Source organism: Ammospiza nelsoni, chromosome 31, assembly GCF_027579445.1.
Source record: "Ammospiza nelsoni isolate bAmmNel1 chromosome 31, bAmmNel1.pri, whole genome shotgun sequence".
NCBI lineage: Eukaryota > Metazoa > Chordata > Aves > Passeriformes > Passerellidae > Ammospiza > Ammospiza nelsoni.
Window position 1 is genome coordinate 3,154,009 of NC_080663.1, and position 12,358 is coordinate 3,166,366.

A 12,358-nucleotide genomic window follows, 5' to 3' on the forward strand; every position below is an offset into this window, starting at 1 on the left:
GGGCCCCGATATCCCTAGAAGGGGCCCGGTGTCCTCAAAGTGTCTCCACGGGGGTCCCTGATGTCCCCAAGGCCACCATGACAATCCCGGGGGGTCCCCAAAAGGGTCCCCGGGGTGTCCCCAAAGTGTCTCCGAGACAGTCCCTGGTGTCCCCAAGGGCTCTCTGATGTCCCCAACCCCCCATGGCCACCCCAGGGGGGGTCCCCAAGGGGATCCCCTGTGTCCCCAAGGGTTCCCTGATGCCCCCAAAAGTGTCCCCACCGTGTCCTCAACCCCCCCACGGCCACCTCAGGGCTGTCCCCGGGATGTCCCCAAACCTCCACAGTTCCTCCCCCCCAAAATTTGGCATTTTTGACCCCAAAAACCCCCAAAATCCCAAATCCGCTGCCCAAATTCACTTTATTGGGGCCCCCCGGCGGCTCCGGGTCCGGGGGGGGCTCGGGGGGGGCTCGGGGACCGCAAAATTGGGGGCGGGACCCTCGGGGGGACCCCGGGTGCGTTTTGGGGTGGGATTTGGGGCTTTTTGGGCCCGGTTTGGGGTTTTTTGGGGGTTCCCTGCATTTGGGAGGGGTCTGCGCCCGCTCGGGGTCCGGGGGGGCTCCAGGGGGGGATTTGGGACCCCAGAATTGGGGTTGGGACCCCCAGGGGGACCCCGGGGCTGTTTGGGGTTTTTTTGGGGCGGGTTTGGGGTTTTTGGGGTTGGATTTGGGGTTTTTTTGGATGTCCCTGAATTTGGGGGGTCCCGAGGGGGATTTTGGGGGGGTCTCTGACGGCTCCGGGTCCTGGGGGGCTCCTGTGGGGGGTCTGGGACCCCAAAATCGGGGTCAGGACCCTCTGAGTGACCCCGGGGCCGTTTGGGGGTTTTTGGGGGTGGATTTGGGGATTTTTTGGGTGGATTTGGGGTTTTTTGGTGGGTGCGTGAATTTGGGGTTTTCAGGGGGGGATTTTGGGGGGGTCTCCGCCCACTCCGGGTCCTGGGGGGGCTCGGGGGAGGGGTGGAGCCCCCCGAATGGGGCCGGGACTGGGTTTGGGGTGGGATTGGGGGATTTTGGGTGGGATTTGGGCGTTTCTGGGGGCGATTTGGGGTTTTTTGAGGAGGATTCTTTTGGTTTTGGGGGGGATTTGGGGTTTTTCGGGGTGGGTTTGGAGTACTTTGGGTGGGATTTGGGCGTTTCTGGGTAGGATTCTTTTGGTTTTGAGGGGGATTTGGGGTTTTTGGGGTGGGACCTGGGGTTTCTGAGGGAGGATTTGAGGTTTTTCGGGGGGGATTTTTCCGTTTCTGGGCGGGATTTGGGGTTTTTTGGGTGGGTTTTGGGGGTTTCTGGGCGGGATTTTTTTGGTTTCGGGTGGGCTCTGGGCTATTCTGGGTGGGATTTGGGTGTTTTTGGGTGGGATTTGGGGTATTCTGGGTGGGATTTGGGGGGTTTTCAGTGGGATTTTTTTTGTTTTGGGTGGGATTTGTTTGGTTTGGGGTGGGATTTGGGGTGTTTTGGGGGGGCTCAGGGGTGTGTTCGGGGGGCTGCCAGGGGCTCAGCAGGAACGGTGCCAGCTCCAGGCGCTGCTGCAGCACCCCCGAGAGCAGCAGCTCCGCCGAGAGCAGCGGGAGCCGCGCGGCCACGGCCGGGGGCCACAGCCTGCGGTCCTGGGGGCACGAGATCACCAGGACGCGGGGCTGGGGACACAAAAACACAGTCAGGAACGCCAAAAACACAGTCAGGAACCCCAAAAACCACATCAGGAACCCCAAAAACCCCATCAGGAACAAAAAAAAAAACCACAGTCAGGAACCCCAAAAAACACAGTCAGGAACCCCAAAAACCCCATCAGCAACCCCAAAAACAAAGTCAGGAACCCCAAAAATCCCATCAGGAACCCCAAAAAACCCCATCAGAACCCCAAAAACACAGTCAGAAACCCCCAAAACCGCATCAGCAACCCCAAAAACACCATCAGCAACCCCAAAAACACACGCAGGAACCCCAAAAACCCCATCAGGAATCCCAAAAATACAGCCAGAAACCCCAAATAACCCAGCGAGAAACCCCAAATAACCCATTGAAAACCCCCAAAGCCCAGTGAGAAACCCCAAATAACCCACCCAGCCCGGTCCTGGGGACACGAGATCACCAGAACACAGGGCTGGAGGGGAAACACCAAAAACCCCATCAGGAACCCCAAATAACCCAAAGTGAAACTCCAAATACCCCATCAGGAACCCCAAATAGCCCAGTCACAAACCCCAAATGGCCCAGAGAGAAACCCCAAATAACAAACACAGCCTGGTCCTGGGGACACAAGATCACCAGGACATGGGGCTGGGGACAAAAACCAAAACCACAGTGAGGAACCCCAAATAACACAGAGAGAAACCTCAAAAACCCCATCAGGAACCCCAAATACCCCATGAGGAACTCCAAGTAACCTAGTGAGAAAACCCAAATAACCCAGTGAGAAACCCCAAATAACCCATCAGGAATCCTGAATAACTCATTAAAATCCCCAAAAACCCAGTCAGGAACCCCAAATAACCCACACAGCCCATTCCAGGGGACACAGGATCACCAGGACATGGGGCTGTGGGAAAAACCCCCAAAACACAGTGAGGAACCTTAAATAGCCCATCAGGAACCCCAAATAACCCATCAAAAACCCATTCAGAAACCCCAAATATGCCACCCAGCCCAGTCCTGGGCACACGAGATCACCAGGACACCAGGGATGGAGGAAAAACCCCAAATCCACAGTGATGAACCCCAAATAACCCAGTGAGAAACTCCAAATACCCCATCAGGAACCCCAAATAGCCCAGTCACAAACCCCAAATGGCCCAGAGAGAAACCCCAAATAACAAACACAGCCTGGTCCTGGGGACACGAGATCAGCAGAACATGGGGCTTGGGGGCAAAACCCCATCAGAAACCCCAAATAACCCAGAGAGAAACCCCAAATAACAAACAAAGCCCAGGGGGAAAAACCCCAAAACCCTGTCAGGAACCCCAAATAACCCAGAGAGAAACCCCAAACCCCACCCAGCCCAGTCCTGGGGGTACGAGATCAGCAGCACCCAGAGCTGGGGGAAATGGGTCAGGACCCCAGAATCCCATCAGAAACCCCAAAACCCTGTGAGAAACCCCAAATACCCCCAAAACCTCAGTGAGAAACCCCCAAAACCCCGCCAGAAACACCAAAAACCCCCAAACAACCCAAGACTCCGATCAGAAACGCCAAACACCCCAAAAGAACCCCAAATACCCAAAAAGACCCCGAAAACCCCCAGTGAGAAATCCCCAAAACCCCAATAGGAACCCTCTGACCCCAATGAGATCCCCTAAAACCCCCAATGGGGTTCTCCCCCCAGAGCACAATCTGGGATCCCCAAAAACCCCCAAATACCCCAGAACCTAGTGAGGGCCCCCCAAAAAACCCCAACCCCCCCAAAACCCAGTGAGAAATCCCCCAAACAAAGTGAGAAGCCCCTAAGAGCCCCAAAAACCCAGTGAGAAACCCCAAAACCTGCAAAAACTGAATGAGAAACCCCAAGTACCCCCCAAACCCCCTGAAATACCCCAGGAGAAACCCCAAAATCCCCCAATCCCCCCAATGTCTCCAATGTCCCCAGTGTCCCCGATGTCCCAGTGTCCTCAATCCCCCACTGTCCCCAATGTCCCCAATCCCCCTCCATGTCCCCAATGTCCCCAGGGTCCCCAATGTCCCCAATCCCCCTCCATGTCCCCAATCCCCCTCCATGTCCCCAGTGTCCCCTGTCCCCGCTGTCCCCTCACCGCGTATTCCTGGGGCAGCTGTGGCAGGAAGGTGCCACCACAGCAGGTGACAATGTCCCGCATGTCCTCGGGGCACGGCTGGACACTGGGGGTGACGTGCACCTGGTAGCCCTGGGGACAGAGGGGACATCAGGGGGAGACTGGGGACATTCAGGGGGACATTGGGGACATTCAGGGGCTGGGGACACTGAGGGGTTCAGGAGATTGGGGTATTGGAGACATTGGGAACATGGGGGATGACTGGGGGGATGTTGGGGACATTAAGCAGGTTGGGGACATTAGGGGTTCAGGAGACTGGGGTATTGGGGACATTGGGGACACAGAGGACATTAAGCAGGTTGGGGACAATGAGGGACTCAGGAGATTAGAGCATTGGGGACATTAGAGAAGCTGGGGACAGTTGGGGACATTAATGTCATCATCACCTGCAGGATGGAGGTGCCACCATGCCCGGGGCTGGCTCAGGGATGGGTTTAGGTGACATCTGGGGACATGTGGGGCAGTGTCACCTGCAGCAGGAGCCATTCCTGGGCCCGGGGACACTGAGGACACTGCTGTCACTGTCACCTGCAGCAGGACCTGTGTCCTGGCTCAAGGCTGGATTTAGGTGACATTTGGGGACGTTGAGGACACTGCTGTGACTGTCTCCTGCAACAGGGGCCATTGCCATGCCTGGGGCTGGCTTGGGGATGGGTTTAGGTGACATGAGGTGACATTTGAGGAGATTTGGGGACAGCGTCACCTGCAGCAGGGGCCATACCTGGGCCCAGGGTCGGCACACGGATGGGGTAACATTTGGGGACACTGCTGTCACTGTCACCTGCAGCAGGGGCCATTGCCATGCCTGTGCCCTGGCTCAGGGATGCGTTTAGGTGATATTTGGAGACATGTGGGGACATGTGGGGCAGTGTCACCTGCAGCAGAGGCCATTGCCATACCGGGGGCAGGCTCAGGGATGGGTTAGGTGACATGAGGTGGCATTTGGGGACATGTGGGGCAGTGTCACCTGCAGCAGGGGCCGCTCTCGGGCCCGGGCCAGCGCCGGGCGCAGGCGGAAGCCGAAGCGCCGCTCACAGGGGGGGTCCCGGGGCAGGAAGGGACCTGGGGACAGCGGGCGGCCACTGTGGGAGCTCTGGGGACAGCGGGGACACACAGGTCACACACGGCCACCAGAGCCACCCCAGAGTCCCTTTGATTGTCCCCAAGTCCTTCCCCTTGACCCCAAGGTCACCCTCCCTTGCCAACCAAAGCCCCTCTGTCCCCAAGGCCACCCCCGATCCCCAAGGTTCCAAAGTCCCCAAGGCCACCCCCACTGTCCCTAAGGCCCCTCCCCTTGTCCCCAAATCCCCTCCCATTGTCCCTGAGTTCCCCCTGTCCTCAAGGTCACCCACTCACCCCTAAAGTCCCCGAGGCCAATCCCCCTTGTCACCATGTCCCCAGTGTACCCCTGTCCCCAAGGCCACTCCAGCTGTCTCCAATGTTCTCGAGATCCCCATTGTCCCCAAGACCACCCAATGTCCCCAAATCTCCCCTGAAGTCCCCAGTGCCACCCCCTGTCCCCAATGTCCTCAAATCCTTCTCCTTGTCCCCAAATTCCCCTCATTGTCACCAAGTCCCCCAATTGTCCCCAACTCCCTACTGTCCCTGATGTCACCTGCAGTAACCATTGGTGGATGACAATGGGGACACCCCTGGTGATGGCACAGAGGAACTTTGGTGTCCCTGATGTCCCCAATGTCCCAACATCCCCCTGATGTCCCTGATGTCCCCAGTGTTCCCAATCCACCTGATTGTCTCCAGTCCCCAAAGTCCCCCAATGTCCCCAGTCCCCGATGTCCCCAAATCCCTGATTGTCCCCAATGTCCATAATGTCCCAAATATCCCCAATCCCTGATTGTCCCCAATGTCCCCAATCCCCCAATGTCCTCCCATCATCCCCAATCCCCCCAGCCCCCTGATTGTCCCCGATGTCCCCGATGTCCCCCACCCCCTGCTGTCCCCGATGTCACCTCGAGCAGCCACTGGGGGGTGACAATGGGGACGCCCCTGCCCAGGGCACACAGGAACTTCAGCGTCCGGCGGATGCCATCGGTCACCAGGTGGCTGCAGTCGTGCACTGACGTGGCCTCGGTGCCACCCAGCGTCCCCAGGGCCACCCGCAGCGCCGGGGAGGCCACCAGGCCTGTGAACAGCACCTGGGGACAGCGGGGACATCACTGGGGACATCATTGGGGACATCCCTGAGTGCCACCAGGCCTGTGAACAGCACCTGGGGACAGTGGGGACATCATTGGGGACATCCCTGAGTGCCACCAGGCCTGTGAACAGCACCTGGGGACAGTGGGGACATCGGGGGGACATCATTGGGGACATCCCTGAGTGCCACCAGGCCTGTGAACAGCACCTGGGGACAGTGGGGACATCATTGGGGACATCCCTGAGTGCCACCAGGCCTGTGAAAAGCACCTGGGGACAGTGGGGACATCACTGGGGGGTAGGGACATCTGGGGGACACTGGGACAGCTTGGGGACACATTGAGGACACATTGGGGACATCCCTAAGAGAGTCAGGGACACTGTGAAGACATCCCTGAGGAGTTGGGGACACTGGGGCAGGTTTGGGACAGGTTGGGGACACAGCAGGGACATCCCTGGGGGACTCGGGGACACTTTGGGGACATGCCCAGGTGCCACCATCCCCAGGAACAGCAACTGGGGACACTGGGACACATTGGGGACAGCTTGGGGACATCCTGAGGGACTCTGAGACCGCTTGGGGACACTGTGGGGACATCCCCAGGTGCCACCAGCCCCAGAACAGCAGCTGGGAGGGGAGGGGGGCACGGGTCTGTACTGGGAGCACTGGGGGGGTCACTGGGGTGTCCCTGGGGGGGTCACTGGTCTGTACTGGTCACTGCAGTTCCACACTGGTCTGTACTGCTCCATATTGACCCTTACTGGTCTGTACTGGTCCATAGTGCTCTAATCTGGCCTGCACTGGTCCATACTGGTCCATACTGGTCTATACTGGGAGCACTGGGTGGGGTCACTGGTCCGTACTGGGGTCACTTAGGAGTCACTGGGGGTACTGGTCTGTACCAGTCTGCACTGGTGTGTACCGGTCTGTACTGGTCCATACTGGTCTATACTGGTCCATAGTGCTCTATACTGCTCCATACTGGTCTATACTGGGAGCACTGGGTGGAGTCACTGGTCTGTACTGGGGTAAATTTAGAGTCGCTGGGGGTACTGGTCTGTACTGGTCTGTACTGGTCTGCATGGGTGTGTACCGGCCTGTACTGGTCCCTACTGGTCTGCACTGGTTTGTACTGGTTCCTATTGGTCCCTACTGGTCTCTACTGGTCCATACTGGTCCTTACCCGGATCTGGGCGGAGCCTGGTGCTGCCCGGGGGCGGAGCCTGTGCTTGGCACCCTCTGTTGGCTCCTCCTCCTCTGGGGGTGGGGCTGCAACTGAGCCCCGCCCATTTCCTTTTATGGGCACTGAGGGTGTGGCCTCTTCAAGCACTGCCACTGATTGGTCCTGCCCCCTCTGGGGGTGTGGCTTGTGTGAGGGGCATGGCTTGGAGCCTTGATCATGCCCGTTCTGGGTGGGGGTGGGGCCACGTGAGGCTCCGCCCCCTCCACTCAGGGCCAATCGTCGACTGCGCCGCACCTGGGGGGAGGGGCTGTGGTGGGGACCCCAAAATCCAATAGGAACCCCACAAATCCCCCAAGTTCACTCCAAATTCCACTGGGAATCCCCAAAACCCTCCCAGGAACCTCCAAAATCCACCTGCCACCCCCAAAATCCCCAAATTCACCCCAAATTCCACCTGGGACCCCCCAAAATCCACCCAGGACCCCCAAAAATTCACCTGAGACCCCCCAAAACCACCCTGGGTCTCCCAAAATCCACTGGGAACCCCAAAATCCCACCTGGGACCCCCCAAATTCACGGGGAACCCCAAAAAATCCACCTGGACCCCTCCCTGAATCCCCGGGGGGCTCCCAAATGGACCAGAGACCCCCAGAATCCCCCGGGACCCCCCAAAATTCACCTGTGGGGTGGGCGGGGCTTCTGCTTCCTCCTGGGCGGGGCTTGGGGGACCCTCCACATCTGGATTTGGGGCCGCCTCCTCCACATCTGGAACCTGGGGCTCGTGCGGGGCCCTTTCGGGGCTTTCCAGGGGTTCCACATCTGGGGCAGGGGGCAGGAACAGCTGGGTGGCCACATCTGGATTCAGGCCAGGGCTCCCCGGCCCTTCCACATCTGGATTTGGGGTGTCCACCTCCACATCTGGAATTTCAGGGACTTCCGGGGCTATTTGGGGTCTTTTTGAGGCTGCCACATCTGGATTTGGGCCCGCCTCCTCCACATCTGGATCAACATCCCCCAGCAATGTCCTGTGGCCCCTCAGTGACCCCTCCACATCTGGATTTGGGCTCTCCATGTCCACATCTGGAATTTCAGGCAGGTTTAGGGGACTTTTGGGTGGGTTTGGGGACCCAATACCTGGTTCTGAGGGTCCTTTCCCCTCCACATCTGGATCAGGGGGCAGGAACAGCTGGGTGGCCACATCCAAGTCCTCCTCCCCCTCCACATCTGGATCTGGGGTCTCCACCCTCACAATGGGAATTTTGGGGTCATTTGAAGCCATTTTGGATTGTTTTGGACCCAGAACATCTGGATTTAGGCCGTCCTCCACACCTGGATGTGGGGGCAGGAACAGCTGTGTGGCCACATCTGGATCCAGAGAAGGCAGCCCCTCCACATCTGGAATTCTGGGGTCCTTCGAGGCCATTTTGGCACTTTCTGGGCTCCCAACATCTGGAGAAGGCAGGAACAGCTGGGTGGCCACATCTGGATCTGACTCCTGTTCTTCCTCATCTGGATCTGGGGTTTCCTCCTCCACATCTGGAATTTTGGGAGGGTTCTGGGTCATTTTGGGTCCTTTTGGGCTCCCAACATCAGGAGAGGGCAGGAACAGCTGGGTGGCCACATTTGGATCTGACTCCTCTTCCTCCTCCACATCTGGAATTTCCGGTGGCTTCTGGGTCATTTTGAGTCGTTCTGGGCTCCCAACATCTGGGTCCACCTCGGCCTCCCCCACATCTGGATTTGGGGGCAGGAACAGCTGAGTGGCCACATCTGGATCCCACTCTTCCTCCTCTCCCTCCGCATCTGGCGTCTCGGCCACAGTTTGGGTCCCTTGGAGCCGCCCAACATCTGGAGTTCCAGGCACATTTTGGGTAATCTTCTGTCTTTTTGAGGGCTGAACATCTGGATCAGCTTCATCCTCTCCCACATCTCGGCCACTCTCCCCCACCAAGGCTCCACATCTGGATTCAGAGCCTCCAACAGCTAGACTTGAGGCCAGTGTGGGCACATCTGGACTTTCGGGCACATTTTGGGTAATTTTTAGTCTTTTTGAGGGCTGAACATCTGGACCTGTCTCATCCTCCTCCACATCTGTCTTGCTGCCCACCAGCAGTGTCCCACACCCAATTTTTATGCCTGAAACATCTGGATTTGGCATTTTCAGCCTCACATCTGGAGTTTCAGGCACGTTTGGGGCTGGTTTCAATCTTTTTAAGGATCCAACATCTGGATTTGCCTCCTCTTCCACATCTGTGTCGCTGTCATCCAGCAGCGCCCCATGATCCCTCTGTGACCTCTTCACAGCTGGATTTGGGGGCTGTGGGGGCACATCTGGAGTTTGGGGCACATTTTGAGGAATTTTCCATCCTTTTGAATGACAAACATCTGGATTCACCTCCTCCTCCTCCACATCTGTGTCACTGTCCACCAGCAGTGCCTGACACCCATTTTGGGTCATTCCAACATCTGGGCTTGGGGTCTGTGCCACCACATCTGGACTTTCAGGCGCATTTTGGGTCATGCCAAGCTTTTTTAGGGTCTCAACATCTGGACTCACCTCCTCCTCCACATCTGTGTCACTGTCCACCAGGAATGCCTGGCACCTGATTTCAGGGCCTGAAACATCTGGATTTGGGGGCTTTGCAGCCACATCTGGAGTTTCGGGGACGTTTGGGGTCGCTCTGAGCTGTTTCAGGGGCTGCACGTCTGGATCCTCCTCCACATCTGTGTCACTGTCCACCAGCAGCATCTGAGTCCTGATTGTGGGGGCTGAAACATCTGGATTTTGTGTCCCCCATCGCACAACTGGAGCTTTGGGCAAATGTTGAGTCCTTCTGAGCCTTTTTGGGGGCTGCACATCTGGATCATCCTCCACATCTGTGTCACTGTCCTCCACCAGTGTCTGATGGCCAATTTTGGGGCTTTCCACAGCTGGATTTGGGGTCGCCACCTCCACATCTGGAATTTTGTGCACATTTTGGGTCACTTTGAGCCTTTTAGGGGGCTGCACATCTGGATTCACTTCGTCTTCCACATCTGTATCACTGTCCACCAGCAGCATCCGAGAACAGAGTTCTGGGCCCGAAACATCTGGATTCAGGAGTTTTGCTACCACATCTGGAGTTTCGGACACATTTTGGGGCATTCTGAGTTGGTTTTGGGGCTGCACATCTGGATTCTCCTCCTCCCCCTCCAGATCTGTGTCGCTGTCCATCAGGATTCTCCAGTGTCCAATTTTGGGCGCCCTCACAGCTGGACTTGGGGTTTCCACCTCCACATCTGGAATTCCAGGCATGTTTTGGGTCACTTTAAGCCTTTTCTGGGGCTGCACAACTCGATCCTCGTCCACATCTGTGTCACTGTCCACCAGCTCCATCCTGTGTCGTATTTTTGGGCCTGAAACATCTGGATTTGGGGTCTTTCCTGCAACATCTGGAGTTTCTGGGACATTCTGGGTAATTTTCAGCCGTTCTGAGGGTTCCACTTCTGGATCAGCCTCCTCCTGCTCCACATCCGTGTCACTCTCCACCAGCAGGGTGCCATGCCCGCTTTTAAGCAATGGAACATCTGGATTAGGGGTTTTTAGCCTCACATCTGGAGTTTCAGGCACATTTTGGGTAATTTTAAGCCATTTTTGTGGCCCAACATCTGGGTTTGGCCCCTCCTCCTCCACATCTGTGTCACTGTCCACCTGCAGTGTCCGGTGCCCATTTCTGGCCCATAGCACATCTGGATTTGATGTTTCTGCTGCCACATCTGGAGCCTCTGAGGTGTTTTGGCCCACTTTGGGCATTTTCAGGTCCCCAACATCTGGATCTGGCCCCTCCCCAATCACATCTGGGGCATTTTGGGAGTAGGGAAGGTGTTTTTGGGGGCCCTCAACATCTGGGGGCACAGCTGGATCCTCCAGGGCACTGCAAAGGGGGATTGGGGGGGGCTTAGGAGTTTGGAACCTCCAAAATCCCCCAAGGATCCCAAAAATAACCCAAAAAGCCCCAAAGCCCCTTTCAGAACTACACAAGCTGCCCCAAAACCCTCCAGAAAATGCCCCAAATACCCCAAAAAACCCCACAGGGACCCCCAAATTGCCCCAAGGACCCCAAATCCTCCCCCCCCCGGAACCCCCAAAATGTCCCAAAACAACCCCAAACTGTTCCAGGGACTCCCCCCAGAACTCACACTCTCCCCCAAAATCCCCCTAAACTGCCCCAAGACCATCCCAAACACCTCCAGATTCTCCAAGTAACCCCCCAAAATCACCCAGTGACCCCCAAGCTGCCCCCAAAGGACCCAAATCACCCCAGAAGCCCCCAAAGCCCTGCCTGGGACCTCCCAAACTGCCCCAAAAAGACTCAAACCCAGGGACCCCCAAAATGTCCCAGGGACCCCCCAAGCTGCACCCAAATGACCCAAAAATCCCCCCAGGGACCTCCAAGCCTAGATTCCATTACAGAATCCACAACACACCTCAGGGAGCCCAAATTCCCTCATCAAATGCCCAGCTCCTCTCATGGAACCCCCAACGCACCTCAGGAACCCCAAATTCTCTCACAGAACCACCAACCCCTACCACGGACCCAGATTTCCCTCAGGAAACCCAAACGTCTCTCGGGAACCCCAAATTCCCTCACAGAAACCCCAACTCACATCAGGGGCGCCCCAAACTCCGCTCAGGACCCTTCAACCCCCTCAGAGAGCCCAAAGTTCCCTCAGGAACCCTGAATTCCCTCACGGAAGCCCCAGCTCCCCTCATAGACCCCAAACCTCCCTCAGACACATCCAACCTCCCTCAGGGATCCCCAAATTCCATCATCAAGTCTCAACTCCCCTCACAAACCCCAAAAATTCTCTCCGGAACCCCAAATTGCCAAGCCAAGCCGACAAACTTCCCTTGGAGACCCCAAACTTTCCTCAGAAACCTGAAATCCCCGTCAGAGACCCCCCCCCCAATCTCCCTCAGGGACTCCCCAAAACTGCCCCCGACGCCCTCAGTCCTCACCAAGGACCGCTCCAATCCCCGCTACCACCTCCAAATCCCTCCAGGTTATTCCAGAACCCCTCCGGACACCAAATCACTTCCAAACTCCCCCAAAATTCCCTCAGGGACCCCAAAAGCGGCCCCGGCTCCCCTTCCCCCCCCGCTCACCCCTCCCGCGCCTTCACCGTCGGGCCCCGCCCCCCGGGCTCCCATTGGCC

At 57.4% G+C, this 12,358-nt stretch overlaps 1 protein-coding gene across 1 annotated transcript; it reads right to left on the reverse strand.

Annotated features, from left to right (window-relative positions):
• Positions 1-380: 380 nt before the first annotated feature.
• MDC1 (mediator of DNA damage checkpoint 1) lies at positions 381-12,327 on the reverse strand. The gene is made up of 8 exons (XM_059491017.1): positions 12,309-12,327; positions 8,297-11,076; positions 7,842-7,981; positions 7,163-7,456; positions 5,792-5,977; positions 4,789-4,914; positions 3,783-3,893; positions 381-1,672 (listed from the first exon to the last, which is right to left on the reverse strand). Exons 2-8 carry the CDS (start codon positions 10,953-10,955, stop codon positions 395-397), a joined length of 4,794 nt encoding a protein of 1,597 aa, XP_059347000.1. The 5' UTR covers positions 10,956-11,076; positions 12,309-12,327; the 3' UTR covers positions 381-394.
• Between the last annotated feature and the right edge of the window lie 31 nt (positions 12,328-12,358).

Excerpts from the sequence above, each read along its gene's own strand:
- MDC1 (XM_059491017.1), bottom strand. The coding sequence starts at position 10,955 with ATGCCCAAAGTGGGCCAAAACACCTCAGAGGCTCCAGATGTGGCAGCA. Across the intron at positions 7,982-8,296 it reads GAAAGGACCCTCAGAACCAG|ATGTGGAACCCCTGGAAAGC; the intron begins GTATTGGGTCCC and ends CCCCTGCCCCAG. Across the intron at positions 7,457-7,841 it reads AAGCCCCGCCCACCCCACAG|GTGCGGCGCAGTCGACGATT; the intron begins GTGAATTTTGGG and ends CCCTCCCCCCAG.